Genomic DNA, 27948 nt, shown 5'->3' on the forward strand with positions numbered 1-27948 from the left:
TTTGCTGCACACCAAAGTATGATGGTTGTCTAGAGGAAAAACATTTGAGTAATTGAGTTGCAAGCTGAACTAGCCACTTTTTTCATGGAACACAGTTTTTACTAAAAGAACGATGGACAAACTGTGGTTATTTGGCAGACGTTTTCTCAAAAAAGAACAAAGTGAGCTTGTCCTTTGAAGGAGAACAACCCACAGTATTTATAGCCAATAGTACAATTTGAGCTTTCAAATGAAACTTAGAGTTTTGGAAAACAAGAGCTTGTAGCTTCCCAATAATTAAAGACTTCTCTGATGAGAATGGTAGTGATGTTAAAAAGTTTATTTTTTAATATTATGTAGTGGAAGTGTCCAGTTGGAATGATGTATATAACTCAGCAAACCATTCTTTTCCAAATGACCAAACTGTATGATGTTATAAAATCATACATTAAGGAAAAGTCCATTCAAAGTGGAAAATAGACCAATGGATTTTAATGTAACAAAATCATAAAGTTCACTGATTGGCTTTCAGATTACACACTGAAAACGAACTTTAAGAATCCATCAGTTGCCAAGTTTTAGCATAATTTTAAGAAGAATATCCTTAGAAAAGGCTACTAAAATATCCCTCCCTTCTCCAACTGTCTCTGACACTGGACTTTCCTCCCTCATATATTTCAACCCAAAACAATTTATTGCAACATGTTGAATGTAAAGGAAGATACAAGAGTCTACTACAAAAATGTTATACTGTGCTACTTTTCTCTCTGAAATTTTTGTTTTGAAAAATATAATCATTTTCATAAAAATATTTTTAGATGTTAACATATAATACACTTGCATTGTTAATTTAAGCAAATCAATAAAAATTTTAAGAATTTCCTGAAGAGAGGACTATCTAGGGGTAATATCTACTGATATTTATTGCATTAGAAATTAAAATTAGGAAATTCTAATTTTAATTTCTAATGCAATAAATATCAGTAGATATTACCCCCAGATAGTCTTCTCTTCAGAGTCTTCAATATTTTTTAAGAATACAAAACATCCTGAGACGAAAAAGTTTGAGAACCACTGGTCTAAGAACAAGACACAGATCTAATAAATAAATAATTCTAACCTACTACATTAGGGGCTTTGATAGGAAAAAGTACAAGATAACATGGAAGGGTAGAGGACAGGCATCTGGCTTGGAGAGTGAAGGAAGGCTCCCCGGAGGAGGTTATCTCTAAGCCAGGACTTGATGGATGGTAAGTTAACATGCTAAGAGGGGTATGATGTTCAAGATGGAAGGAAGAACTTATACATAAGTTCAAAAGAAAGAAAGGATGGTTCAGTCATGAAAATAAAAGTTGGTGGAACTAGAGAATAGTTTATGACAATGTAAGTTATTCTGATTATATAATTATTTCACTAAAATAAATGTATATCCTTTCAATAAAATAACTTAATAAAGGGCCAAAAATTGGCTCTGGTCTCAAATATATATAATACTAATTGGGGAGTGGCAAGAGGGAAATGTCTCTGGTATACTGTACCTATCTATAGGAAATCTTTAAAAAAACACCTTAATAAGTTTTCACGAATATGTGATTACAAGTTGTAATCTATATTCTGGGATATCTCTAAACTTAAGCCAAAAGACCTTTTTTTGTGTGTTTAAAAGAATTCTAATGAGATGTTTATAGTCTGATTTGAATTTGAAACAACACAGGTTGAAGTTTTAAAGCCTGATACTCTTCATACTCGATTTCCATCCACATCAGTGAAAGTTATCTCATGAACTTGGGTTATACCCAACAGTGATTGTTCTTTGTAAGTGACATAGATTTTAATACGAATGTCTCCATGCCCTTATGACCTCTTGGTCATGTTTGCCATATGGACATGGTTTCCTGTTTTTGTTTTTAATTTCTTTTCTGTTTTAATAGTGTCTTCCCGTAGCACTAAAGAAAACCTTTATATCAAATGCCCCAAGAGCTTGGTGTTGCCAGATGCCAAGGTAGGCATGTGTCCTGAAGGCCAGGCCAGGTCATCAATAATGCAAGGAGGTATGTCCCTCCTTAGAGTCCCTCCCGGTTTATCCCATGGGTATTCATGAGCTGGAACAGCTTCTGAGAGTGTTTTTTCTCTTTCTGGAAGGGGTTCAGAAGAGGCAGAAACAAATATTTATGGCTTAGAGGTTAAGGATAGTGCAACTGGTATCTTGGAATAGAAAGCCACCCACAATGACGTCACTGCAATCTTTGAATGGCAGGCCACTGTTGAGTGTTAGAGAATTAGGATTTGTTGTCAGGCGAATGCAGTGAGAAGGTCATATTGCTACAAACTTTATCCAAGTGGCCCCATTTAGTTTAGAAATGTTTGTAGGGCACTCCAGAGGCTATTTTTGGCAGGGATCCTATCTATTAACTTAAGTTTGCTGCATACACATTGCTTGATCAGTATGTCACTTGCATTATATGTTGTATGTTATTTATTTGTCTGTATGTTTTGTGGCTCCTAAAAATTCCAAAGGACAAAGTAATTCAATGATGGGTGGATTATAGCTTGACATTTCTCGCAGTATACTACATTTTAAGGCACTATCACAAACGAAAACAAAACAAAACAAAAAGCAGCAAAAATAGGTCAAAGCAGTAAAACTAATTTAAAACTGAGATTGATATTGTAACTATGGATACCACCTATATCTCCCAGAAGATTTTAAAATAAATTAGACATGGAAATATGCTATATCCCTAGCAACTGTCTGACACCAGTATGTATGTAGTGAATGGTGTATGAGTAAATGAATGGATGACTGAACCCTAACACATAGAAATGACAGATATCCAGTTTTCAAAGGACGAAATTGAGACGCAGTGTGGTGATGTCACTTGTCCAGCATGCACACAGCTAATGAACAGTGGGACTGAGCTTTGAAGTCAGGCAAACTGAATATAGACTCACTTGATTAACCTCTACACGACACTTCAATATTATATAAAGGAAGGGTTTTTTTTTTTTAAAGATTTTATTTATTAATTTGACAGAGAAAGACACAGCGAGAGAAGGAACACAAGCAGGGGGAGTGGGAGAGGGAGAAGCAGGCCCCTCGAAGAACAAGGAGCCTGATATGGGACTCGATCCCAGGACCCTGGGATCATGACCTGAGGTGAAGGCAGATGCTTAAGGACTGAGCCACCCAGGAACCCCTATATAAAGGAAGTTTTGAGAGATCATTTATATTTAGGTAATGTGACATCTTCTTCTTCTTTTTTTCTTTTTAAAAGATTTTTTAAAATTTATTTGACAGACAGATCACAAGTAGGCAGAGAGGCAGGCAAAGAGAAACAGGAGGAGGAGGCAGGCTCCCTGCTGAGCAGGGAGCCCGATGTGGGGCTCGATCCCAGGACCCTGAGATCATGACCTGAGCCAAAGGCAGAGGCTTTAACCACTGAGCAACCCAGGCGCCCCTGTGACATCTTCTGATCAAATATGTTGATTAAATATTTAGTAATTATTTGTTGGATAAGAAGAAGTCGAGACACACAAATATGGGTTTAACTTCCTTGCTGTCAATAATCACTTCCTGGGCTCTTCTCCCTGGAGGCCGTGAAGGGAGGGGTGGATCCGAATCCCTGGGGTAATCACGAGTGGCTCAACGACTAGCACAGTGGTCTTCACGTTAAAATGAGCACCCTGAGCAGCACTCTTTTTCTCACTTGCCACTATTTCACGCTGCTGTCATGACAAACTTATATGCTCTTCCAGATCCTATCAAAACATTCTTTTATGATAACCCTTTGCTTTGGTTTGGTTTGTTTTTAATCCAGATGATTAATATATCTTGAAGTTTCAAATGCTCAATAGGCAGTCGATTTTTATATTTACCACAGGAGGGCATGCCATTTAAAGTCTTGAGAAATGGCTATTTGGTCCTGTTTCCTCATGGTTGCAATAATATCTGTTAGTGAGAGTCGTGATAGCCTTCCTGTGCTGGGGGGGTATTCCAGGAAATGGAAGCATGGGGATTCAGAGAGACAATGTTTCTGGAGGTTGCTACAAACTTGGAAGGTAGTACTAATGGTTGGGTACACAGAGACTGTTCTGAGACTGGTCATCATCCCACACTCTTTGCTGTCAGTCGGACCTTCTCATGTCATGTCCTCTAGAATGGGCAGCTTCTCACTCCAGGCTGTGGACAGAGGAATGGTAGTTCAAGGGCTTTCAAGATGCTGCTTCATTCCACATGCAATCTGTGCCACTAACAATTCTTTCAGTGGCATTCCATCCAGTGAACCTTCTAAAGAATGTTTAAAATGCCATTTCTCGGGCACCCAGGTGGCACATTTGGTTAAGCACCTGCCTTCAGCTCAGGTCATGATCCTGGAGTCCTAGGATTGGTCCCGCATCAGGCTCCCTGCTCAGCAGGGAAGTCTGGTTCTCCCTCTGCCAGTCACCCCACTCTCATGTTCTCTCTCTCAAATAAATAAATAAAAGCTTTTAATTAATTAATTAATTTGACAGACAGAGATCACAAGTAGGCAGAGAGGCAGGCAGAGGGAGAGAGGAGGAAGCAGGCTTCCTGCTGAGCAGAGAGCCCGATATGGGGCTCGATCCCAGGACCCTGAGATCATGACCTGAGCCGAAGGCAGAGGCTTAACCCACTGAGCCACCCAGGTGCCCCAAAATCTTAAAAAAATAAATACAATGCCATTTCTCCACTTTCCCCAATTTTTCATATCTGCCCTTCTTCTGTCTGGAAAGTAGCTCTATGAGGGTAGGGACCAAGCTTGTTTTTCTCATCACTGCAGTTTCAGGAACTACTTCAGTATCTGGTAGTATGATAATACTACAGTATCATGGTAGATGATAATGAATGAATGAGTGACCGAATAAATGTCCAGCTCTTTGTGTGCTGATATGACAGCTTGGGATTTTTTTTCTTTTAATCTCATTATCTGTATATGTTTGCCATTTTTTTCCTATCCCTTTTAAAAAGTTGAATCCCTCTCTGAAGTAGCTAACCCATAGACAACTGTGGAATTCTAAACAAAACCAAGCTCCTTTCAGAAATGGCAGAACTTGAAATGCCATGTAATGGGAAATCAGATACTTGCTAATTGTAGCATTTGAGAGAAGTTGCCCATAATTTTATCGTTAATTTAAATCCCAGTGGATTTCAGATGTCCTTATCCAGCTACCACGGATTTTGAGAAGGAGTACCATGTATCCTTGACTGTGCTCTTGAGAAGCAAAGAGATGAGAAAGGCCAAATCAGGCAGTTTCCCAGGCAGTCCCAATTCTTTTCCTGTTCTCCATTGGCCTCATAACCCCTCCCGCACTGTGTGTGTGTGTGGGGGGGGGGATGGAATAGGGGCACAGTCACCCAAGACACCAGGCTCCGTGGGACTTTTGCAGAAGGAATTACACAAGGAATTCTACCTCCCAAGGCACTTAACAAACCCTGTTCGTTTCCTACTGCTGTTGCAACAAATGGCTACAACTTTCGTGCTTTAAGACAGAACAGAATTACTGTTTTACAGTTGCAAGTCCTAACATCAAAGTGTCAGCAGAGTTTCATTCCTTCTGGAAGCTCTAGGTGAGAATCCTTGCCTTTTCTGGCTTCTAGAGACTGCCCACATTCCTTGGGTCACGGACCCTCCCTCATGTTCAAAGCCAGTGGTGTACCTTCCAATCTCCATCTCTGTCTGTCACCTCATCACATCTCTCTGATATCCTCACAGGTCCTTCTCTAACTCAGACACTCCTGTATCCCTCTTATAAGGACGTTTGGGCTTACTTTGGGCCCACCCAGATAATCCAGGATAATCTCCCCATTTCAAAATCCTTATCAGTCCTATCTTCAAAGTCTCTTTTGCCAGATAAAGTAACATACTCACAAATTCCGGGGATGATGGCATGAAAAACTCTGGGGGTTATTATTCTGCCTGCCACACTACCCCACCCACTTTCTTCCTAATGGCCTCATAATATGACTTTCAGGCCCTCCCATCTCCCAGTGCCAAGCCCACTCGCAGGCTGCTGGAGGCTTCTGTATCACTTCTTCCTTCTGTATTTCCCTTGGTCATTCCAGCTGGATGCACCTGCTTCTTCCTCTACACCCCTTTGAACAACCTGGACCTTCTCGGGGCATTCCTTTCTGCTGCCTTACACCATATTGGCCTGTGTGTATATGATTTTCCAGACCAGCCTGGGCCAGGAGCCGATTCTTTGCCCTCCTGGGACTCAGAACAGCGTGGCAGATTGCAGGAACTCAGCTGTAGCTGCTAGTTCTCCCCAGATGACATGTGAGCCACTTCTCCCTGGGTCTGGTGCCCTCCAGATGTTTCCCCCAGAGTACCAAGACAGAATCCCTTACCACTTACCCTAGGGCATCATTGCTAGCAAGTGATGGCCTCTCCACCTGTGAACTGGTTGGATTCCACAGTCACCGTCCATCCGCTTAGAATACATTGTTTCTGGGGACTGCGGGGGCCTGGGGGAGGGAGACTGCATTTACAGATTTCCACCTTGCACAAGCCAGGCTTCTTATTGCTTTCTTATTGCTTATTTGCAGTGACCAGGGCTGCTTGTCAGCAGTGCTGGCTGAGAAACTCCATCTCTGAGCGAGCTCGGCTATTTCCAGTATAGTTCTCTTCCCCTCAGGATGCCATTCTCTACATGTGTTGGAATGACTCACTTGGCACTTGCACAGGGTAAGAACTTGAGCTTGGTGAAAAGGCACTGGCTGAGAATGTCCCAGTCTCATTTTCAGCCACTCCCTGGGAAGGCCTCACCTTTACCCAAGAGGACTCTTACCTCCCCAGCACCCAAGAAATGCAGAAGTCTGAGCCGTTTAATTGCCAGGCACTAGGTGAAGTTTGGAGTTGGGCTGAAGTGGATTAAAGGGCGGCGGGGGGGGGGGGGGGGGCTAGGGAAAAAAACATGAAATCAAAGCTTCTGCTCTGACACATTTCACAATCAACTGGAGAGAAAGGTAAGTTACCAAGTCATTAAAAAATTCTGCAAAATATTCTATCAGCTAAGTGCTATGAAGCTGGGGGTAAAAAATAAGTGGTTTACATTTCACCATCTTCATCTGGATAAATCCAAAATATTAAAGATGAAGTCTTACAAATACTACAGGAAACCCTGGGAGAATTTTTCTTATATAATCCCAGAATGGCAAAGTCTTTTCTAAATACAAATAGGACTCATAAGCTGCAGATGAAACAGCAGTTAAATTTAACTATATAAAAAATATATTCCCCACAGCAAAACCTATAAAGTTAATGAACAACTGCCAAACTGAGAAAAAGGATTTGTAAGTCATATTACACAACAAGACTAAGTTCTCTAACGTATGAAGGATACATATAAATCAATAAGAAAACACTAACCATCCCAGTAGAAAAAGGGGCAAAGGACATAAACAGACAGATCATGGAAAAGAAAATGTAAATGGCCCTTACACATAAGAAAAGATGGTTCCTATAATAACAGAAATGCAACTGAAATTACACATGGAGAGATGTACTTAGCTTAAAAACTGGCAAAATTAAAAAAAGTTGGAAAACACATATTATGAGGAATCAGCAGCCCATTCATGTTACTGGTAGAAGTACCTACTGGTACCACACCAACAGCAGGCACATTTATAACATCTATCACAATTATGGACATGCATATCTTATGACTCGGCAATTTTGCTAGGCATTTATAGAAAATGACATCTATAGAACCTTATTTACTGCAGCACTGTTTCTAGTATCAAAAAATTGGAAGTAATCATCAATAGATGAATGATTAAAAAACAGCAGAGTCATAAATTATGATATTCACACACAATGGGATTCTGCGCCTTGCTCAAAATGAATGGGGATGCTCTTTATGACAATTATGGAAATATTTCAAAGATGTTAAGTGACAAAGACAAGGCACAGAACAGTGTGTTCAGTGAGCTGCATTTTAGTATGAAAGAAGGGAGGAGTAAGCTACTGGTTGTTTTCAAGGATAACCTCAGTACAGTTCTACTGGATGTTGTTGCTCATGCTATTCTCTTCATGTAGATTGTCCTTTTCCCATCTCTGCCTATTGAAAAATATTTATTCTCCCAGGACAATTTCAAATATTTCTTCCTTTATGAACCCTTATTGATCTCCTGGATTAAATACTCTCTTGATTGAAAAAAAGTGTAAGATTACTAAAAGAATAGTTTTAAGGTTTTGGGTGAGGGATCCTTCCTAAGGAAGACAAGCCCCCCAAATTTAAAAAGGGAGAAGACTGATTTAATTTTATAAGACATTTTATATTTTATATGGTCAAAGACATCATAAATGGACTTAACAAAAATCTGACAGGCTGAGCATATATTGATGAAAAAGTCGTCCAGGTTATATAAATAGCTTCTACAAATCAACAAAGACAAAACCAACAGTCCAATAGAAAAAAAAAAAAGGGCATATTTTAAGGACAAATGCATTTTGTTAAAAAAAAAAAGAGACAGCACATAAAAAATGTTCAGTTTTATATAAATACTTTTCTCCTTTCGTTGAGTAAAAAATAAAGAGATTTATACTGTAATGGGGAGACAGTCAAGGATGTGGTGGGGATATAAACTGTTAAATTCTCTTTGTAGGGTAATTTGACAGGAGTTATTTTTTTTTAAGATTATTTATTTATTTATTTGACAGAGAGAGAGATCACAAGTAGATGGAGAGGCAGGCAGAGAGAGAGAGAGAGAGAGGGAAGCAGGCTTCCTGCTGAGCAGAAAGCCCGATGTGGGACTCGATCCCAGGACCCTGAGATCATGACCTGAGCCGAAGGCAGTGGCTTAACCCACTGAGCCACCCAGGCGCCCCTTGACAGGAGTTATTAAATGTTAAAAATATCTATCACCTTCAACCTGTCTATTGGAATTTTAGGCATCTGTGCTTAGAGAGACATATATGCACATAGAAGCACTTATAAGCATCGTCACTGTAACATTATTCATAATAGGAAAAAACAAAGATCTCTTAAGGACCACCAATAGGGGAAAGCATGTACGAACCAAGATAAATTCTTTCTGTCATTACGGTGTAGGAATTTAAAAAATGAAGTAGATTTCTTCATATTTGTATGAAAAGAGTTCCAAAGGGAAATGCCACTGAAGTACAGTATATAAGATACTCTTCTGCTTATGGCCCTATAATGAGGCCATGTGGTAAGAAAGTGAGGGCAGCCCACAGCCAGGGAGGAACTGAATCCTGCCAACAACCACATGCCCGAGCTCAGAAGCAGATCCTTCTCCGGTCAGGCCTTCAGATGGTCACATTTACAGCCGCAGCCAACACTTGGCAGCCCTCTGAGCGACCCTGAAGCAGGGAGCTCATCTAGGCTGTGCCTGGACTCCTGACGTAGAGATACTGAGATAATAAACATTGTTTTAAGCCCATAAAATAAAAAAAATAAAATAAAATAAAAATTATTCTGTTTATGGGGGAAAAGCTATATGTATGAAAATATATATGTATGCATGTAGGGGGATAGGCATATATCTGCACATATACACAGAATATATGTAACTGTATACTTACACATACATAAATATGAAAAAGTATATATATAAATGGTTTAGCTTAATAACTCTCATTGTATCTAGGGAGGGCAGTAGAATTAGTAGTGGGGAAGGAGGGACTTTGATTTTGTGCTCTATACCTTTGCAAGGTTTTGTTGCTTTTTTGTTGCTGAAAGGTAGTGATGGGAAGGACCCAGTTCACACAACTTGGAGAAGGGATTTGATCTCAGTTAATTGGCCTCCCAGTGTGATATTTTTTCCACTGTTCACCAAAAGAAAAGAAGAGGCACTTTCTGAGGCGAGGATGATTAAATAGAAATAAATATGAGACATTTTCCTGGCTATGAAGGACACCATGGAATTTTCAGACACTTTCCTCTTACAACTAACCTAAATAGCCATTATTGAAAGTGAGATCCACTTACTTAATGTGCAGGGAGAATGGCTGCACCTACCACAACCTAGCACATAGATTGTACTTTTAAAATCTTCTCAAATACCCCACATATTGTAAATCTTTCCCTTAACTTTCCTTGTTCTTTTTTCTTTCCTCAGACTCTGGTAATTTTTCTACAGCTAACTTAAATCTTGGAAAGAAAGGACTAACCCAAACTGAGTAAATAAAGACTATTTCTTAACCCTTAAATGACACATTGCCTTAAATTACATCCTAGAGTAATTTTAATTTTAAACAGTAACACAACCTTAGAGGCTCCTTTGATGTGAAATTTACTCTGACTTTGGTTCTCCTCTCTTACTCCTCTTCCCAACCAATAATTTCCTGCATTTGGCTTCCTTTAATTTGCTTTAATTCCTATAACATGGAAAAAGAATATTATATAGAATATGTCATGGACTTTGAAGTCTGCTGTACCTGAGTTTTTATAAGTTTTCTGTCATTTGGAGAAAATCATCTAACTTCTCTGCATGTCAGTTTTTCATCGGTCAACTGGCAAGAATAGTAACTCATGGCAAAAAAAGAAAGATGAAATTAGAAAATATGAAGGGAATAAAATGAAAATACAACATATCAAAATGTGTAGGGCACAGCTAAGACAGGACTTAGAAAGGTATCGTCTTTATTACATATTTGAGAAAAGAAGAAAAGCTGAAAATCCATTGTCTGAGCTCCCCAAGAAGCAAAAATAGGAAGTAAAATAAAACCCAGAGATATCAGAAGGAGTGAAATAGTATAGCTAAGAACAGAATCAGTGAAAATCTATACACATACATACAGTAGAAAGTGATCAGTGACCTCAGCTGCAGTAAAGATAATCAAAATCGACAAACCCCTAACAAGAATGAACGAGGAAAAAAGACAGAAAATACAGACTACCAAGATCAGAAAAGCAGAAGAGATCTTAAGGTGAATTAAATGATGAATAACAGTACAGTTTCGTAGGCGGTTTGTGAGAATTCACTGAAGCAATATACTTAGAGCACCTAGTACAGTAACAGGACTTATAGAAGACATTCATGTAGTTGTTGATACACTTTGAGCACATGCTCTATGCTGGGCGCTGGGAATCCTCAGGTGAGTTGATGGTTATGTGTGAAAGTGGGGGGGGGAAAGCATGGCTCTGGACTCCTCAGCGGTGAAGAACAGACAAATTTTTTAAATTACATACAAAAGTGTGAAATTACATTGATGACAAATGCTGCAAATAAGAAGTGGAGCATGAAGCTGAGTGCATGTAAGTACATGTAAAAAGGTTAACTGACCTAGAATGGGAGGTCAAGAGAAAGCATCCCTAAGGACGTGATAGCTGAGATGCCATCTGCAGAGCAAGAAGACATTAACTAGGTGAAATTAACTAGTAAGTGCTTCCAGCAGGCGAAAGAGGAAGAGAAGGTACTCCGGCGTTGGGAAGAAGCATGCTCCGATGTGACATCAGTGTGGCTGAAACTGGAAAGTAAGGATGAGGGGGTGGCTAGATATAGCAGAGGAGATAAATGGGGGCCAGATTTTGTGGGGCCTTGTAGGCCATGCTAAGGAGTTTGATCTTTATACTAAAAACAATATGGAGCCATTTGAGTTTCAGGTCTGCGTGCGTAACATGACCAGATCAGAAAAGGTCACCCTCCAAATAGTGTGAAGCATGGACTGGATGAGGATCCCATTGGACCTACTGATGCCAGTCAGGTGACTATTGCTGCTGGGCAGGACAAAACAATATAACTATGGTTTATAATGTAAATTAAATTGGAAATGACTCAATCATGACAATCAATAATGGACTGGTTAAATAAATGATAGTAAATAAAGACAATGGGTTAGCATGCAGCTGTAAAGGGAATGAGAAATATTAATGTACGCTGTTATGGAGTTACCTCCATTGCATTGTTAAGTGAAAAAAGCAAAATGGAATGGAAAAACTGTGCGTATAAATGGGGAACAGAGTAGAGAGCCCAGATATGAACATGCAACTCTATGGTCAAATAATCTTCGACAAAGCAGGAAAAAGTATCCAGTAGAAAAAGGTCTCTTCAATAAATGGTGCTGGGAAAATTGGACAGCTATGTATAGAAGAATGAAGTTTGATCATTCTCTTACACCGTACACAAAGATAAACTCAAAATGGATAAGAGACCTCAATGTGAGGCAAGAATCTATCAAAATCCTAGAGGAGAACATAGGCAGTAACCTCTTCAACATCGGCCACAGCAACCTCTTCAAGACATGTCTCCAAAGGCAAAGGAAACAAAAGCGAAAATGAACTTTTGGGACTTCATCAAGATCAAAAGCTTCTGCACAGCAAAGGAAACAGTCAACTAAAGAAGAGGCAACCCACGGAATGGGAGAAGATACTCGCAAATGACAATACAAAGGGCTGATATCCAAGATCTATAAAGAACTTCTCAAACTCAACACACACTAAACAGATAATCACGTCAAAAAATGGGCAGAAGACAGGAAAAGACACTTCTCCAAAGAAGACATATAAATGGCTAACAGACACATGAAAAAAGTGTTCATCATCATTATCCATTGGGGAGATTCAAATCAAAACCACATTGAGATACCGACTTACACCAGTTAGAATGGCCACAATTAACAACACAGTAAACAACAAGTGTTGGAGAAGTTGTGGAGAAAGGTGAACCCTCTTACACTGTTGCTGGGAATGCAAGTTTGTGCAGCCACTTTGGAAAACAGTGTGGAGATTCCTTAAGAAATTAAAAATAGAGCTACCCTATGACCCTGCAATTGCACTACTGGGTATTTACTCCAAAGATAAGATGTAGTGAAAAGAAGGGCCATCTGTACCCCAATGTTCATAGCAGCAATGGCCACAGTTGCCAAACTGTGGAAAGAGCCAAAATGCCCTTCAACGGATGAATGGATAAAGAAGATATGGTCCATATACACAATGGAATATTATGCCTCCATCAGAAAGGATGAATACCCAACTTTTGTATCAACATGAACAGGACTGGAGGAGATTATGCTGAGTGAAACAAGTCAAGCAGAGAGAGTCAGTTATCATATGGTTTCATTACTTGTGAAGCACAAAGAATAACATGGAGGACATGGGGAGATGGAGAGGAGAAGTGAGTTGGGGGAAATCGAAGGGGGAGACAAACCATGAGAGACTGGACTCTGAGAAACAAACTGAGGGTTTTGGAGGGGAGGGGGGTGGGGGGTTAGGTGAGCCTGGTGGTGGGTAATGAGGAGGGCACGTATTGCATGGAGCACTGGGTGTGATGCATAGACAATGAAACTTGGAACACTGAAAAAATAAAATAAAGTTAAAAAAATTAACAAGATAAAAGAAAATAAAAGTCAAAAGTAAATTTACGAAAAAAATGCTGTTTATTTAAAAGAGGTATATATATATTATATATGATATATATATCATATATATATGATATATATATATCCTATATATCCTGTATATACCCTATCCATATCAATATATATATCCCCTATCTCTCTCTCTCTCTCTATATATATATATATATATACATACATATATATTATATATTGCATTTTTAAAATAGAAGGCTAAACCTGGGCAAAAGAGTTAGAGAGGGAAGGGGGAGGAGAAAGGGAGGCTAAAGTTCTCTGAATACAAATTGTTTTGTAGATTTGATTTTGGGACCAAATATTTTGCATAGTTATAAAGCAAAATTAAGTATAAAAATCAATTCATAAAAACCAAAACCAAAATGCAACAGATGAATCAAATTATGTAAGAATTAGTGGCATAATCATAAAAATGAATTAACTGAAGTAATATAAAACTGCAGCCCTTTGGGATCTATCTAATAACAAAGAAAACTGAAAAAAAAATCCAAAAGTGCTTTTAACATTTTTATTGTTATTCTGAGAGTATTATGTAGGAATGACTTCAGAAACCAATTTCTAACCTGCACACTCCTATGTCTCATGATGATAGTAGGTTGGGTTACAGTGCTGATGGTAGAGAGAAGTGGGTGGACTGAAGAGATACTTAGATAAAACTGACCAGAATTCATGCTCAGTCGTCCATGGGGCTAGATGTCAGGGAAGAGTTTAAGGGGCCTCTGAGGTTTCCCGCTTGCATCATAGGATTTTGGTTTGGAGCACGTTGAGTCTTAGGTCTCTTTGGGACATCCAGGTGACGTCAGGTGGCAGAGCTCACCAAAGATGATCTTCTGTTGGTTTTCCCTTCTACCTCCTTAGCACATTCTTTTTTTTTTTTTTTAAATGGGGATGGGTGGGGACTACTTTTCTAGTCTGTAGTGTTGCTTAATATTTTATTGTTTCACAGATCTTGGTAGTCATGCCCAACTTGATGTCACCTGCACATTTTGTAAGAATGCTTTTACTCCATTGTCCAACAAACTGGGATAAAACAGGTGTGTTCATCAACCACACCATGAGTGCTTATTCCAATCAGTGTATTAGGTACTTATGTTCTCTATCGTTTAAAGTTACTCACACATTTATAAAGATATTATTCTCTCCAGTATACTAATGAAGAGACCGAAGATCCAGAAGAGTAAGTCCCTTGTCCAAAGTTACAAAGCCGTACAGTAGCAGTCAGCACCTCTGGTCTGTTTTCCGTCATTATGTCTCTTGTTTTTCAAAGTCTGGGTGCCGACTTAGGGGGCTCGTGGTCATGGCATTTACTTGTACCGACTCACATGGTAAGAAAGCTCCTGTGTTATTTTCATCCAACTTTCTGTTCTGACATGGAGAACAACTTGGTTAGGAGGTGGTGTGTCTTAACACCGAACACTTGCTAATCTCTGTTTTCATCTAGAGAGCCTACCCCTGAGGGTCAGAGTCTTGAGCAAGTAACAGCATAGAGCAGGAGTTTAATTGCATTATCTTTTTTCATTAGGTTTCTCTTAGGGATACCTTCTATTTTTAAGTGATATTAGTGTTTCCATTTGTATAGCAGTAAAGAATTTCACTAAAAATAAATCTGAGTAAAAGAAACAGAGCTAGAGAAAATTATTATGTAAATAAAAGTAATGGTGGTTCAGAGAAAAGGGAGGACGGACAATCAGTACATGACATTAGGGTTCAAGGGCTGACCTCTGGAAAACAATGCTCCTTATCAAATCTCCTCCCCCAGTTACAAGCATTGCTGCTGGCCTTGCCTCTCTAACAGAAATTGAAGGCCTTTACTTGACCAAGAAGTGATCTGTTACCATCTCACTTGGGAATTGTCACTATTCACTGGTCATTGTGGCTCACTAGTGAGCTTGCTGCAGACCTCAACTGCTGTGGGCCAGATGGTATCTTATTCCCCACTGATCAGACTGGCATGTAGGAAGGAATCATTGCCTTTAGCTGCCCACTGTGTCTCCCATGCCAGGATTTCAGGAAAGAGCTAAGAGCAAAGTGTGTATCACCCATAAATTATGGTAGTTAATAGGCAAGACAATGGACTAATTTGGAAATCTTAGCCTATGGCGCTGATTTTTTTTTTTTTTTTACTAATATGCATTCTAGTATTAGAACTATATTGACTAGTCTAATTTCCATCCAGTCCTCTTTTTAAAGCTTCTAATCCTGCAGTCTTTTATGATAGTACCATGTTTGCACAGTTTGTTCCTTCCTCACCATCACAACCCCTTCCTGGGACAGAAGTTATATTTAGAAAATCTGTGAGAAATGGTGGTAGATGGGCTGCCTTTAAACATTTTTATGTGTTCTAAGCACAAAGGCAATAAAAACTCCCAATGCTACGTATATTTTTAAAGATATCATTGTCACATGAAATAATTTTGCTTCTGTGTCCCCTAGGGAACTGAAAAGTACATTATAGTCATTGTAATCCTGCTGGGAGAGAGACAGTATCTTCTCTTTATCCTTTGTTATGCCTGATACTATCTATTCAGCATATTATTAAGAAATCTGTATCTAGAAAATGCAATTGTATTCCTCTTATTTCCCATGAGAACGGCAAAGCCAGTACTTTCTATTTCTTTCTTCCTTTCTTTTTCTCTTTTTTAAACCATTGGGCCTTGCAGATTAGGATCCAAAGCCTGGACAATATTAGTATTAGGTTTTGCATTTTTGATGTATTAAGTGAAGGTGGAAAATATGCCTTCCTAAGTCCACAAGGTCAAAGAAAAGACAGGTTCCATCTTCCTGGGCGGGGTACCTCCAGCTCTACACCCGCTGTGCTATCTATCTCAGCACCTGAGAATCTAGTTTCATCACAGACGGACACGAGGTAAAGGCCTGACTTGTGCACCTCATACAAGGTAAATATCTCCACTGCAAAAATGGAAACCCATCCCGTGTTCCTGCACAAACCGGGTGAGTGTACGCAGCCGGTAGTGGGTGTGTGTGGGGTGTAGGTGGGTAGTGTTAAACCCCTTCGCGGCTACAGCGGGGGGCCCTTAGGGTCCCCCAGGCCCTTGACTCCCGGCCCTGCCCTGACCATTGTCCGCACACCTCTTCCCTCCAGCTTCCGGGCCGCGGGCGAGATGATTTGCTGCAGATGACATCAGCTCTGGGCCAACGGCTGGAAGAGCGGAGGCAGCCACCGCGTGAGGATGTGCCGGGTGGTCCTTTCCTCCTCCTCTTCCTCCTCCTCCCGGCTCCCAGCCTAGTCTCCATATAAAAGCGGCGCCGCCTCCCCGCCCTCTCTCACTCCCCGCTCCTCTCCGCCGCGCGCTCTAGGAGAGGGCGGAGGGGGAGGCGGCGCACAGCGCCAGGAGGAGGGGGGACGCAAGGGGCGGAGCAGAGACAGCACCTTCGGAGATAATCCTTTCTCCTGCGGCAGAGGAGAGGAGCGGCGGGAGTGGGACACTTCGCCCAGGCATAGCGGGCCGGCAGGATGGCGACCGTGGTGGTGGAAGCCGCCGAGCCGGAGCCGTCCGGCAGCATCGCCAACCCGGCGGCGTCCACCTCGCCTAGCCTGTCGCATCGCTTCCTCGACAGCAAGTTCTACCTGCTGGTGGTCGTCGGCGAAATCGTGACCGAAGAGCACCTACGGCGCGCCATCGGCAACATCGAACTCGGTAAGAGGCCTTGCGTCCCCAGGGGACGCGCTCGAGGAGACCGGCAAACGCGACCCCACCCAGGGCGCGACGGCCACCCTCCTTCTCAGGCGCGCCCCGCACCCGCACCTCCCCCCGCCACCTCCTGCACTCAGTCTGGAGTCTTTTTTGGGCTAATTTCGGAGAATAATGCTAATTATTAGATTTGAGACCCAGCGGGAGAGTGTCTCCTAACGTTGAGGGATCTATCATCAGCTGGGTCTGCAGATCCGAGCTGGCCACCGCCTCTCCCGCTAAATGAAATGCAGGTGTCAGAGAAGCGGAGGCCACAATAAAGCCCAAACCTCAGGGAGCAGAAGGGGCGGGGGGCCTTGATGCAAACATTGCTTTTAGTCCTCTTCTGTCCCCCGCAAAATGCTGGGACTCCCCTCTCCCCCTCGCCGGCAGACCCAAGGCTGAAGCACCATGTGCCAGGGCCCGCGTGGGAATCATCCTCACCCCAGCCACCGTAGCCCCCCGAGAAATGCCTTTTCTGGCTTAAAACCTCCCGATTTGTTCTTTCCTCGCAATGACTAGGCTAGTCCTGGGGCCACACCCGCTCCGCCCCCCCGCCACCTCCACCGGGGACGCAGGGATGGAGAACCGCCTGCGCTTGCTTCCCAGACGGCGCCCGCCTCGCTACCGCCCCTGGGACCCTGTTTGCAGCTTTCAGAAAGGACAATGGGACCCCAAGTTGCGGGGTGGGGCTTCTTCTTTCAAAAGTCTCAGCCTCGATAGTGATAGCTTAGGGGGAAGGGGGGGGTCGGCGGGTAGGGCCAGCGCCTCACCCGGTGCGCGCACTAGGAGCGCGCTCTGCAGAGGCCGAATAGCGGTTCGCCTGGAGCCCTGGGCGGGGCCGTGAGGGCCCGACGGGCGCAGCCTCTGGCGCGCGGACCGACCCGCCCCCCCAGCCCCACCCGGGCTGCCGCAGTGCTCCCATCCGCTCGCCGCACCTGCCCCCCGCACTGCGGCGCCCCCATCGGGCGCGGTCGGTCGGGCGTGCGCTCCGCCGGGGCCTCGGGCATGGCGCTGCGTTTCCCCCACCTCTCCCTCGGGCCCGGCTTTGTTGCATTCGAAGCCTCCTGAGGGGGCAGCTCTGGTCTTTGCCTTCGCCTTCCCCCCTGGCGTCCCAGACCTCCCCTCGCCCCTGACCTCAGTCGCCTGGTCCCTCCGCAGCCCCAGGCCGCGCTCTATTCTCTTGGGGTGGTGCTGAAGCGTTTCTGCCTGGAGACACCGGCTGGTGGGCGTGGTGCAGTCCGCACTGCGGTCTCTACGGCAGCCCGAGGCGGACAAAGGGCGTTCACGCAGCCCTCGTTCCCCGCTCCCGGCGTCCCCCCACCCCCATAAAACACGAAAGGAAAACCTTATTTTCGATGAAAAAAATTAAGGCCTGTTTTCTGACTCCGCATTTGGAAACGGACACTTGTCCCCAGAACAAAAGGCTGCAGGGTGGGGACTGGAGTTGCAGACCTGGTTCTTTTGTTTAACTTTAAAGCACTGATTTTCCCTTTCAGGTTTAAAAAAAAAAAAAAAAAAAAAGGCAGAATGGAGTCGTGTATTTTCACTGGAAAAACAAATTCAAGAATAAGAGATCTCAATAGTGAAATGCCTTACTTGAGCATCTCAAAAATGCTTCCTTTTCGAACTATAGGCCTTTGATGTGATCCCTCCTTAGTCTGTTTGCACGTTTTCCCCTTGGAAAATGTCACCCATACTGACTTTGGGCGTGGCTGCTATCTGAATCAATGATTTTGGATTAAAAACAATTATTGTCAGCACCGTTGCCAGGAATAATAATGCACTAGGAGGTGCTTTGCTCTCTATGAGATTTTCCGAACCACCCGATGTGGGTCCTGGAGAGGGACCACCAGCCCCATTTTAGAGATGGGGACCCAGAGAGGCAGGAAGGATAAGGGGACCCGCTCAAGGTCACGTCACTCCGAAGTGACAGATGTGCCGGCACTGCACCGGCACCGGTTTTCTGGCTCCGTCATGATGTCAGAGCAGGGCAGGCAAACATCAGAGGAAGATCAAACGGCGGTTTTCAGAGCTCGGCTTTGTATAGACCTCCACTTGTGGGCAGCGCTGGTGCAGTGAGCTGGCTCAGCGCTCACCTTCCTGCCATAATTACCTTCCTGCTTTGTTACTGTCCCGACCATCCTTTCAGTACCCCATTCCTGGGGTACCAATTCCGTCGGAGGAAAAAAATAGACGCATCCAGGTAGCGCTATGATGTGCCCTGCCTTTACACCTTTTCATACGATTAGCATGCGGGAATAAAGTTCAGATTGGTCTTTTTGACGTTAAAATTTTTAAAAAAATTTATTGAAGTAATATAGAGAGAGGAAAAGGCACCACTCACAGATGAGGAGTTCAGTGCATTTCCACAAAACGAACACACCTGTGTTACCCAGACGGAGGAACAGGGAGGGCTAGAATCCCTGAAGCCCCCTCCTGTTCCCTTTTCAATCACCATGCCTTCGTGATTTTTAATTCCCTGATTTGGTCAGGTTTTTGCACCAAACACCAAAATTGCTGTATTGATCCCATTAACAATCAATCAAGTGAGTGAGCAGAGCCATTTCCTCACGCCCAGGAACAGATGCTGCTTTTTCCCTGGAGATTGCTCTCCTGGGTCCTGGGGTCTCAGATGCAGCTCAAGCTACCAGGCAGGGCCTTCCAGAACTAAGCAAAATTGCTCCCCTAGCTCTTCAGACAGGCTGAGATGACTTAGCAACAGGGCAGGGTGGTTCTGTTTCCCGGTGCCTACAGGTCCTGGCTGGGTCTCCTCCAGAGGTCACTCTGCTTCCCCTGCTATTGTTGCTGGTGCCTGTGGGCTGCGTCCTGTGCAGCGAGATGGAGATGCTCCAGGGGCGTTCTGCTCCCATTGAGTGATACAGGCTGGGAATTCGGTGCATCATTTGTTAGCCTTGCTTCCTATTTCCCTTCCCATGTTAACGGATGTTCTGTGGATTTGGAGACCCTGGTGACTTGGAATTTTGCCATGATTACTGAGGGTTCTTTGGGAAGCTTAGAAAGAAACCTGTAGGAAGACGGTGGTAATGCAATATATCGACAGGCCAGAAACATCCCAGTGTGGATGCTCAGTGAAGCTTCTTGAAACCACGGAAGAGAGATGGTTCCTTATTTTCTCACTGTATTCAAAATGTGGACTGTAATGTCCCTTCATATCTTCTCAAGTTTGAAAGCAGTAGTCTTCCCTTGGACTGGTGTAGTCTTATTTTGTTAGTTATGTAGCACTTTATGCCAAACCAATGTCGTTCCCACCAAATGCCACTCCTTGGTACCTCTTTTGCCCTCTTCCTAATTAGTTCCCACCTTAAACTTAAGAATCATTCCCATTTTCAGGAGAGCCTCCACTCCTCCTGTATATTTTAGGACATCGACTGCACATATCCTTGGCTTGCAGACTGAATTCTAGAGCCTTATGAAAGTTTTCATTGCTTTATTACTTTATAGGATTTAAGACATAAAAAGAATACCAAGTGTCAGTTTGATGCTTTCAATTGCAGCTAAAGAGTGTAACTTTTTCTCTGGGTCACACTGGGAATCAGCAAGATTTGTTTATAAAAAGATGTTTAACATGTACTGCCCCAGATTTTGAAGTATAAGTTTAGCTGATTACATTGTAACCTTCTGATGTTACTTTATTGATTGTCTTCAGTTTCAGGATGGCCAAGAGAATCAAGAACCCAGGGAAAGTTTTGGGTTTAGTTCTCATTTTATTTTAACAGGAACAAACCAGTACAAGGCAGAGGTTCGAAGAAATGTTGGAGAGTGTTATACATATTATGTTCATCTTTATATTTTTCAAAGTCAAAAGGCAGATGGATTTCTGCTTGTACTGCTTAATTGGTATTATCTGGTAAGGGTTCTGTGATCCATGCTGAAATCCACGCCAGTCCCCAAATGTAAGGTCATTAAATCGATGATTCATCCTTAATCTCCTCTAAAGGCTTACTATTTAAATAACTTCTAACTTTTAGACCAATAAAATTATAAATCACTTCTTTTGTTTGTTTCCAACGTGGGAAGCTATCAAAAGACCTAAATTATTTATCATCCATGGTTTGAAAGGATGGACTCTATGTAAGGCATTGCCTGCATTGCCCATAACTTATATGTTAGGAACATCAAGTTCTTGGCTTAGGAAAAAGGAAAAAGCCAATTGAAAGTTTGGTCAAGAGAAAAGATAGGAAAACTTCTTTGAGAAATAGACCTTGAATTTAGCTCTTTTTTAAATTCTGTTTCTTTAGTTGATGATTCTAATCTGCCTCCCGATCACTTTTTTTTAGCATAGTTTTACAGATCAAACTTACAGTTTATAGGTTAACCATTTAGGTACTAGCAAAACATATAAAAAAGCCTATGGATCAGAAGGATCAATTAAAAAGTTCATAGGGGAAAAAGGAGTCAATTTTCAAAGGCCCAGTTAACTGTCAGGTGGAACCCAAGTGCCATTTTGACATGTAACGAATGATCATTTTGTTGGTTTTTCCAGTTTATTGTCTCTTTTAGGAATGAATATAGGTTTTAACCTTTATTTTTTAAGATTTTATTTATTTATTTGAGAGAGAGACAGTGAGAGAGAGCATGAGCGAGGAGAAGGTCAGAGAGAGAAGCAGACTCCCCGTGGAGCTGGGAGCCCGATGCGGGACTCAATCCCCGGACTCCTGGATCATGATCTGAGCCGAAGGCAGTCATCTAACCAACTGAGCCACACAGGCATCCTAGGTTTTAGCCTTTAAATGGGAGGTACTTTTAAAAAATAGTTGGTTTTATTAAATAATCCTGCAAAATGCTTGCGTGATTGATAGGTTTGGTGAGATATAACCTGTATAAAGTAAGGGAAAGTGGCTCCTTATTGTTTACCCTGACTTGTCCTGTAATGGGCACACCCCATTCCCCCCTGGCAAACACAACCTTTTCATTTTTCCCTTTTCCCTCTGTGAACTTCGTGTGCACTTTAGCCTTGTGCCTTGCTTTCTCTTGGATTCGGAGTACTGAGATAAAAAAGATCTTTGTTATCTTCAGTTACCTTGGCTGAAGGACTGGGCTTCAGACAGTGGTGGTTTTACAGCGGAGCACCAGCCCCAGATTATGTGGGAGAGTTCTCAAGGATGCCTAGACGTAGGTCAACTTCCCAGGGGTGACAGATGTCGTCTGGGCCTAGAAATTTAATCAATGAGGTTGACCTTCCATTGATGGAGTTGTTTTGTTCTGCCCCAATGTAGGTAAGCCACTAAGGGGCACAGTCTTCATGTAGTGCTGGAGAAGCAAAGGCTCAGGAAAGAGAATGTGGCCAGAGCCAAAGAAGATATTTTTCTGTACTATAAGATTTAGAGGCCCCACTGTTGGCTTCCTGTTAGGCACAGAGGGAAGATACATAAATCTACTAAATGCAATAGGAGCCTTCAGTGAGAAATAGTATTTCTCTTTACTAGTATCATCCAGTAGAAGGCACAAAGTATATTATTTCTAAAATTGGTATAGAAAGTGGCCTCATTCCAAAATTTTCCTTTCCAACTAAAATAACCAGTAAGTCCTTTGTAACCTTTATTTTATAAGTGGTAGTGTGTATTATGCATTGTTAAGACATAATTTGGCTGGAAATTAGTCCCTTGAAAAGAGAACCCTAAATTTTTGTTTCATTGGCAGTAGAAAATCTGTGAAATATTATTTTTATTGTCCTTTTACTAGTGTAATTGAAAAATTAATCTCTAGATGGATTTTTCTGTTTTGTGCTTTTCCTCCTGCTAAATTACAAAGCCTCCAACCCGGAGGTTATGAAATATAAAGCAAACCTTTAATTGCATGTGTCATGACAAGTTAATTGAAATGAGAAAGTTAATTGAAAGGGGAAAATGGCAAACAACAATGTAAGAGCAAGTCCACCTATAACCCTAAATGAAGTCATTCAAATGATGGAGCAATTTGGACATAACATAGAACAAAGGCAGAAAAATCGTATGAATTTAATTTAAATACATATGTCTCATTATTGACTTAGTGACCCAACTTGACGAGCCAGGAGACAATAGTGGAGCTCAGACCTGGCACCCAGAGAACCCAGTTAACAATTACCAATTAAGCAGCTCAGACAGGAGCCTGACGGTTTTTCACACTAGCCCAGTATATAGCGTATATGTTGAAGTAAAATATTCTAATGAATTCAGACCTCTCAACCTGTCAAGCTTCCTGTGGAACAAAAAGAACCCATTTATCATTTCTGCACTAAAAAGATCTGCAAAATCTCACTGTGCCTTTCTTGTTAAAATTTAAATAATCCATTAGCGCGAATGCAAGCTGAGGCTCTTGATGTTTCCAGGGAGACCCATAAAATTCCCCTGTATAATTTAGCCTCTCTTTAGGAATGTTAACTTCCACACCTGAAGTCTTCCCATGGGTGGTGTGATCAATTTCTGCCTCTATTTGAAAATATTCCTCATAGTCGAAAGGTGTTTGGTGTAGAATCCAAAGATAGTCTAGATGTGCAGTCAACTGAGTTTCCACAATCTTTGTGTAGTACATTTATACATATACAAGACCCACATATGCATACACACACACACACACACACACACACACACCCCTTATTTCTATACAAGACACAACATGCATACACACACACACACACACACACTCTTTGTTTCTATACAAGACACAATAGGCATACACACACACACACACCCCTTATTTCTATACAAGATACAATATGCATACACACACACACACACCTTGTTTCTATACAAGACACACATATGCATACACACACACACACACCCCCTTACCTTGTTTCTTCACAAGGTAAGAAGACTAAACAAGATATAAATGTGGGCAAATACAGACAGATATTAAGGATTTATGGGTGTGTTTAAATAATGCACTGCCATTTATCCTCCCAAGTCTGTTTGAATGACTAATGACCAGCAAAAAATGATTAAATGACCCGGTGTTTATTTAGAGGTAGTTTGTCTGCTGTATTTTACCGAGAGGGTCAAGCCCCTGCTCTTAGCAGGTATGCAATAAATGACCGTTGTTGCAGAAATGTGTTCTTGGCAATTGACGATGGTCCCTGTAAGGGTACAATCATGGATAAAATGTAATGGCTCTAGCATGAGCTACCTATTTGGGAAAGTATAAAGATACATTAAAAAAAAAAAAAAACCAGGGCGCCTGGGTGGCTCAGTGGGTTAAGCCGCTGCCTTCAGCTCAGGTCATGATCTCAGGGTCCTGGGATAGAGTCCCGCATCGGGCTCTCTGCTCAGCAGGGAGCCTGCTTCTCTCTCTCTCTCTCTCTCTCTGCCTGCCTCTCTGTCTACTTGTGATCTCTCTGTCAAATAAACAAATAAAATCTTTAAAAAAAAAAAAAAACCAAAAAACCAAACCAAACATGTTCCAGAGTTTTGTGGTTTCCCAGTTGTCCCTGGCTTGCTCCCCAGTTCTCCCTTCTTCCATGCCCTCTGGGTTCCCTCTGGCCATCTCCTTAAGAAGGACAGGGGGAGGAGGAGGTAAGGGAGGTAGGATATCTGAGTTCCTTCGACCCCAGCTTCCAGCCTAGTGAATGGAAGGAAGCCAGAATTGGTGTGGGAAGAGACCGTTCACAGCCCCAGCTCTGGAGAATTTCTTTAAAGTATAAAATGTTGCCACATTTTTTTGCCTCTGGAGAAGAAAATTGAGTACAACTAACAATTATGAATGAAAGAATTCCTTGCCAAGCTAGTCAGGTAAAATAAATGCAGGGGAGGACAGAGAGGGCAAGTCTTCCAGGTTGAGATGCAGTCTTCTTCTTTTTTGTTTTTAAAGATTTTATTTATTTATTTGACAGACATAGATTACAAGTAGGCAGAGAGGCAGGCAGAGAGAGAGGGGGAAGCAGGCTCCCTGCTGAGCAGAGAGCCCAATGCAGGGCTTGATCCCAGGACCCTGAGATCATGACCTGAGCTGAAGGCAGAGGCTTAACCCACTGGGCCACCCAGGTGCCCCTAGATACAGTCTTCTCATCAAAGATCATACACATTTTGGATTAATATCTAGGATTTGAAAAACCCAGGTCAAAAATGGGACGGGTCTAGAAAAGAAACCATACATGTGCACAGAATGCATACACACACCGCAAACACTGCCATTTTGAAAACAAAGGGCTGGATTTGAATGCCAGCTTCCCACGCTTACTCTCCATTTCCTTGCCACCTACGAGTGGACCCTGGGAAGGCTAGAGATGATCTGGAGGCCTCCTCACTCCTATGGAACTTAACCACCCTCCTGTCCTTTCTATTGCCTTCCTGGAGTAAAGGCTGTCATTTTCCTAATAACTGTTTTCTTTACTCTCCCAGAAAAGCTGCATTTACATTTTATGAGGGGCAGAAGTTCAGTCCGTACTGCTAGTTATCCCTCTCTTGTGGCCTGGTAGGGAGACCTCCCCAGCCCTCCCATTTTGTGGGCATCTACTGCTAGCCACCAGGCTCTTCAGAAAAGAAGTTTCCACATCCTCCCGTAAAGCCTGAGAAATGTCACAGTGATGTTTTCCAAGCCACTCTGAAATGACTAACTGGAACTCTGTCAATTCTCTTCCTCTCCCTCCTTAGGAATCCGATCATGGGACACAAACCTGATTGAATGCAACCTGGACCAAGAACTGAAACTTTTTGTGTCTCGACACTCTGCAAGATTCTCTCCTGAAGTCCCAGGTGAGGCTCTGGTTCGGTGTTAGTCACCCTAGACTTTGAAAGGACCGGGGAACAGGCCTGTGACTGGAAAGCTTTGCCTGGGGTATCAAAAAGACTTTCCTCTTATTGCTAAATGTTTCTCTGTATTTGTTATTATCAACTAGGTTAGCCAGAAGCAACATTTTCAGAAAGTCGATTCCAAGTTATCACTGTGTGGGGGTATTTATTTTATGGTTTCTTAGTGAAAAGTTTTAAAGTTCTGGGGTACATTTTTTTTTTCATATCTCACTGTACTGTTTGACTTCAAGGGATTGCAGACTATTTACACATTAATTTTATTCAAATAAAGCTATGAATATAAATTGGATGGCCTTTCACCCCCAGAATGCTACAGCCTCCTTCCCTCCTTAGAAAAAGGAAACCTCTCCATTTCAAAATGAAATACAGCTCATCATTTCATCATTGCATTGTCACCCACTTTTCTTGGCGTGGGTAAAAGAGTCAGAAATTCCAAGCTGCTATTAAAATAGCCTTTTTTTCAGAGATGGAAAAGAATACTGCAGAGTCAAGGTAAGGACTCAAACACTGGTTATATGTGGAAATGCTACCAGTAGCCTGCCATCTCAGTAGGGATGTACGCCGACCTCTGCCTCTAGGCCTGGGGCTGTGGTGAGACTGGCCCACCTTATCTCCCTCTTGTGAGCAGTGACCTGTAGTTCTCCATCTTGGTCACCTTTGAAGATTATGATCAGAGGTTCTGGCGCAGAAAGTCTCCCAACCTGTGTTTCTCAAAATCTCTCCCTTTGATCTATCACAGACAACTGTATTGCATTTTATTTCTTGGATACCACTTAAATTTTCATGTAGAGTAGAGAAAAATCATTTTGTCTACATGATTCTGTTGTATGATTCTAATTTTATTGGCATTGGTATAAAACCAGGATGGGGTTCCGCCTGTTTCAGATTGATTACATCATATTCCATTAGCCTTATACATACCGGGATTTGAAACCACTTCTCCAATGTCATGGCTTTGTGAATCACACTTGGCTGCAGCAATCTGCCCATGAGACCGTCGCAGATCTTCTCTTTGAGTTTGATATTAGGATGCAATCCCATACATTTCCGTTGTCCAAGTGAATGTTGCTTTCAAGCATGGAACTGAGTAAATGTGCTCAGAAAAATGTAGCAGGGAGCTGGTTCGTTCAAAGTTAACTCGCTGCAATGCCACGTGAAAAATCAGCTTTTAAGTAACTTTGCTTTGAGGGGAAAAAAAAGAGAAAGAGAGAATGATCCAGAGACTATCAGACAGCACATGACTGGCTGAAGTAAAGGTACAGTATACGGTTGCTTCGGGTGCTATCGTGTTGTGTTTTTATGTCTTGCACATCTCCATAACTTTTAAAAACATCTCACAAAAATAGAAACAAAAGAGGTACCCTTTCCCAACATGTTTCAAAATGTAAAAGGCAAGTTTTCATCCTTTCTCTGTGGATTGTTCTTGCTTTCTTACTAAGAATGTTTGTAAAGCTACCTTTTTTTTTTTTTTTTGGTGAACAAATCATGTGGTTCCCATTCTGTTCATTCATCCTTGGATTGACTCGGTGGAATGACAGCTGTATATGGCAAAGTGAAAGGCTGCAATAACTGATGGAGAATTTACCATGTTTGGACCCAAAGGCCCTAAGATTACTCTTGTGGACTAGGAAAGGCAGGTCCTCCAAACCATCACTTTGGCCCAGGGTCCCTTGTTTGCCCTCCTTTTCCTACTCTTTCTTGTTACCTTCCTAGCTGGATAGCAGTGTTGTGCTAGAGGCTATGTCTAGAGGTGGCCTCTGGACATGACATCTGTCCTCCCATTCTTGCTGACTCTGAGAAGGGTGGGTGTGAGGACCTTTCCCCCCCCCCCTTTTTTTTTTAAATTTTTTATTTATTTATTTGACAGACAGAGATCACAAGTAGGCAGAGGCAGGCAGAGAGAAAGAGGGAAGCAGACTTCCTGCTGAGTGGAGAGCCCGATGCAGGGCTCGATCCCAGGACCCTGAGATCATGACCTGAGCCGAAGGCAGAGGCTTAACCCACTGAGCCACCCAGGTGCCCCTAGAACCTTCCCTTTTAAGCCTAAGTGTGCACTGTGCAGGGTTGGGCCTCCCCATGAGGACTGAACATCCAGAACAGAGCCACCAGGAGTATTGCCCCTGTGTGGGGAGTGTTCAGAGTGACATGCAGGTTTCTAACCAAGACTAT

General features: G+C 42.3%; 1 protein-coding gene and 1 long non-coding RNA gene across 2 annotated transcripts in view; one reads left to right on the top strand and one right to left on the bottom strand.

The window, feature by feature from the left end:
- The window catches only part of LOC125100721 (uncharacterized), a 126042-nt gene extending 107780 nt beyond the window's left edge, over positions 1 to 18262 (bottom strand). The window contains exon 1 of the long non-coding RNA XR_007127631.1: positions 18164 to 18262. This is a non-coding gene — a long non-coding RNA (uncharacterized LOC125100721). The remainder of the gene's footprint in view (positions 1 to 18163) is intronic.
- Positions 16566 to 27948, top strand: part of MAP1B (microtubule associated protein 1B) — a 94883-nt gene continuing 83500 nt past the window's right edge. The window contains exons 1-2 of the mRNA XM_047731106.1: positions 16566 to 16993; positions 25621 to 25722. Coding sequence (XP_047587062.1) covers positions 16810 to 16993; positions 25621 to 25722 — 286 coding nt within the window. The 5' untranslated portion in view covers positions 16566 to 16809. The remainder of the gene's footprint in view (positions 16994 to 25620; positions 25723 to 27948) is intronic.

This window comes from Lutra lutra, chromosome 5, assembly GCF_902655055.1.
Source record: "Lutra lutra chromosome 5, mLutLut1.2, whole genome shotgun sequence".
NCBI lineage: Eukaryota > Metazoa > Chordata > Mammalia > Carnivora > Mustelidae > Lutra > Lutra lutra.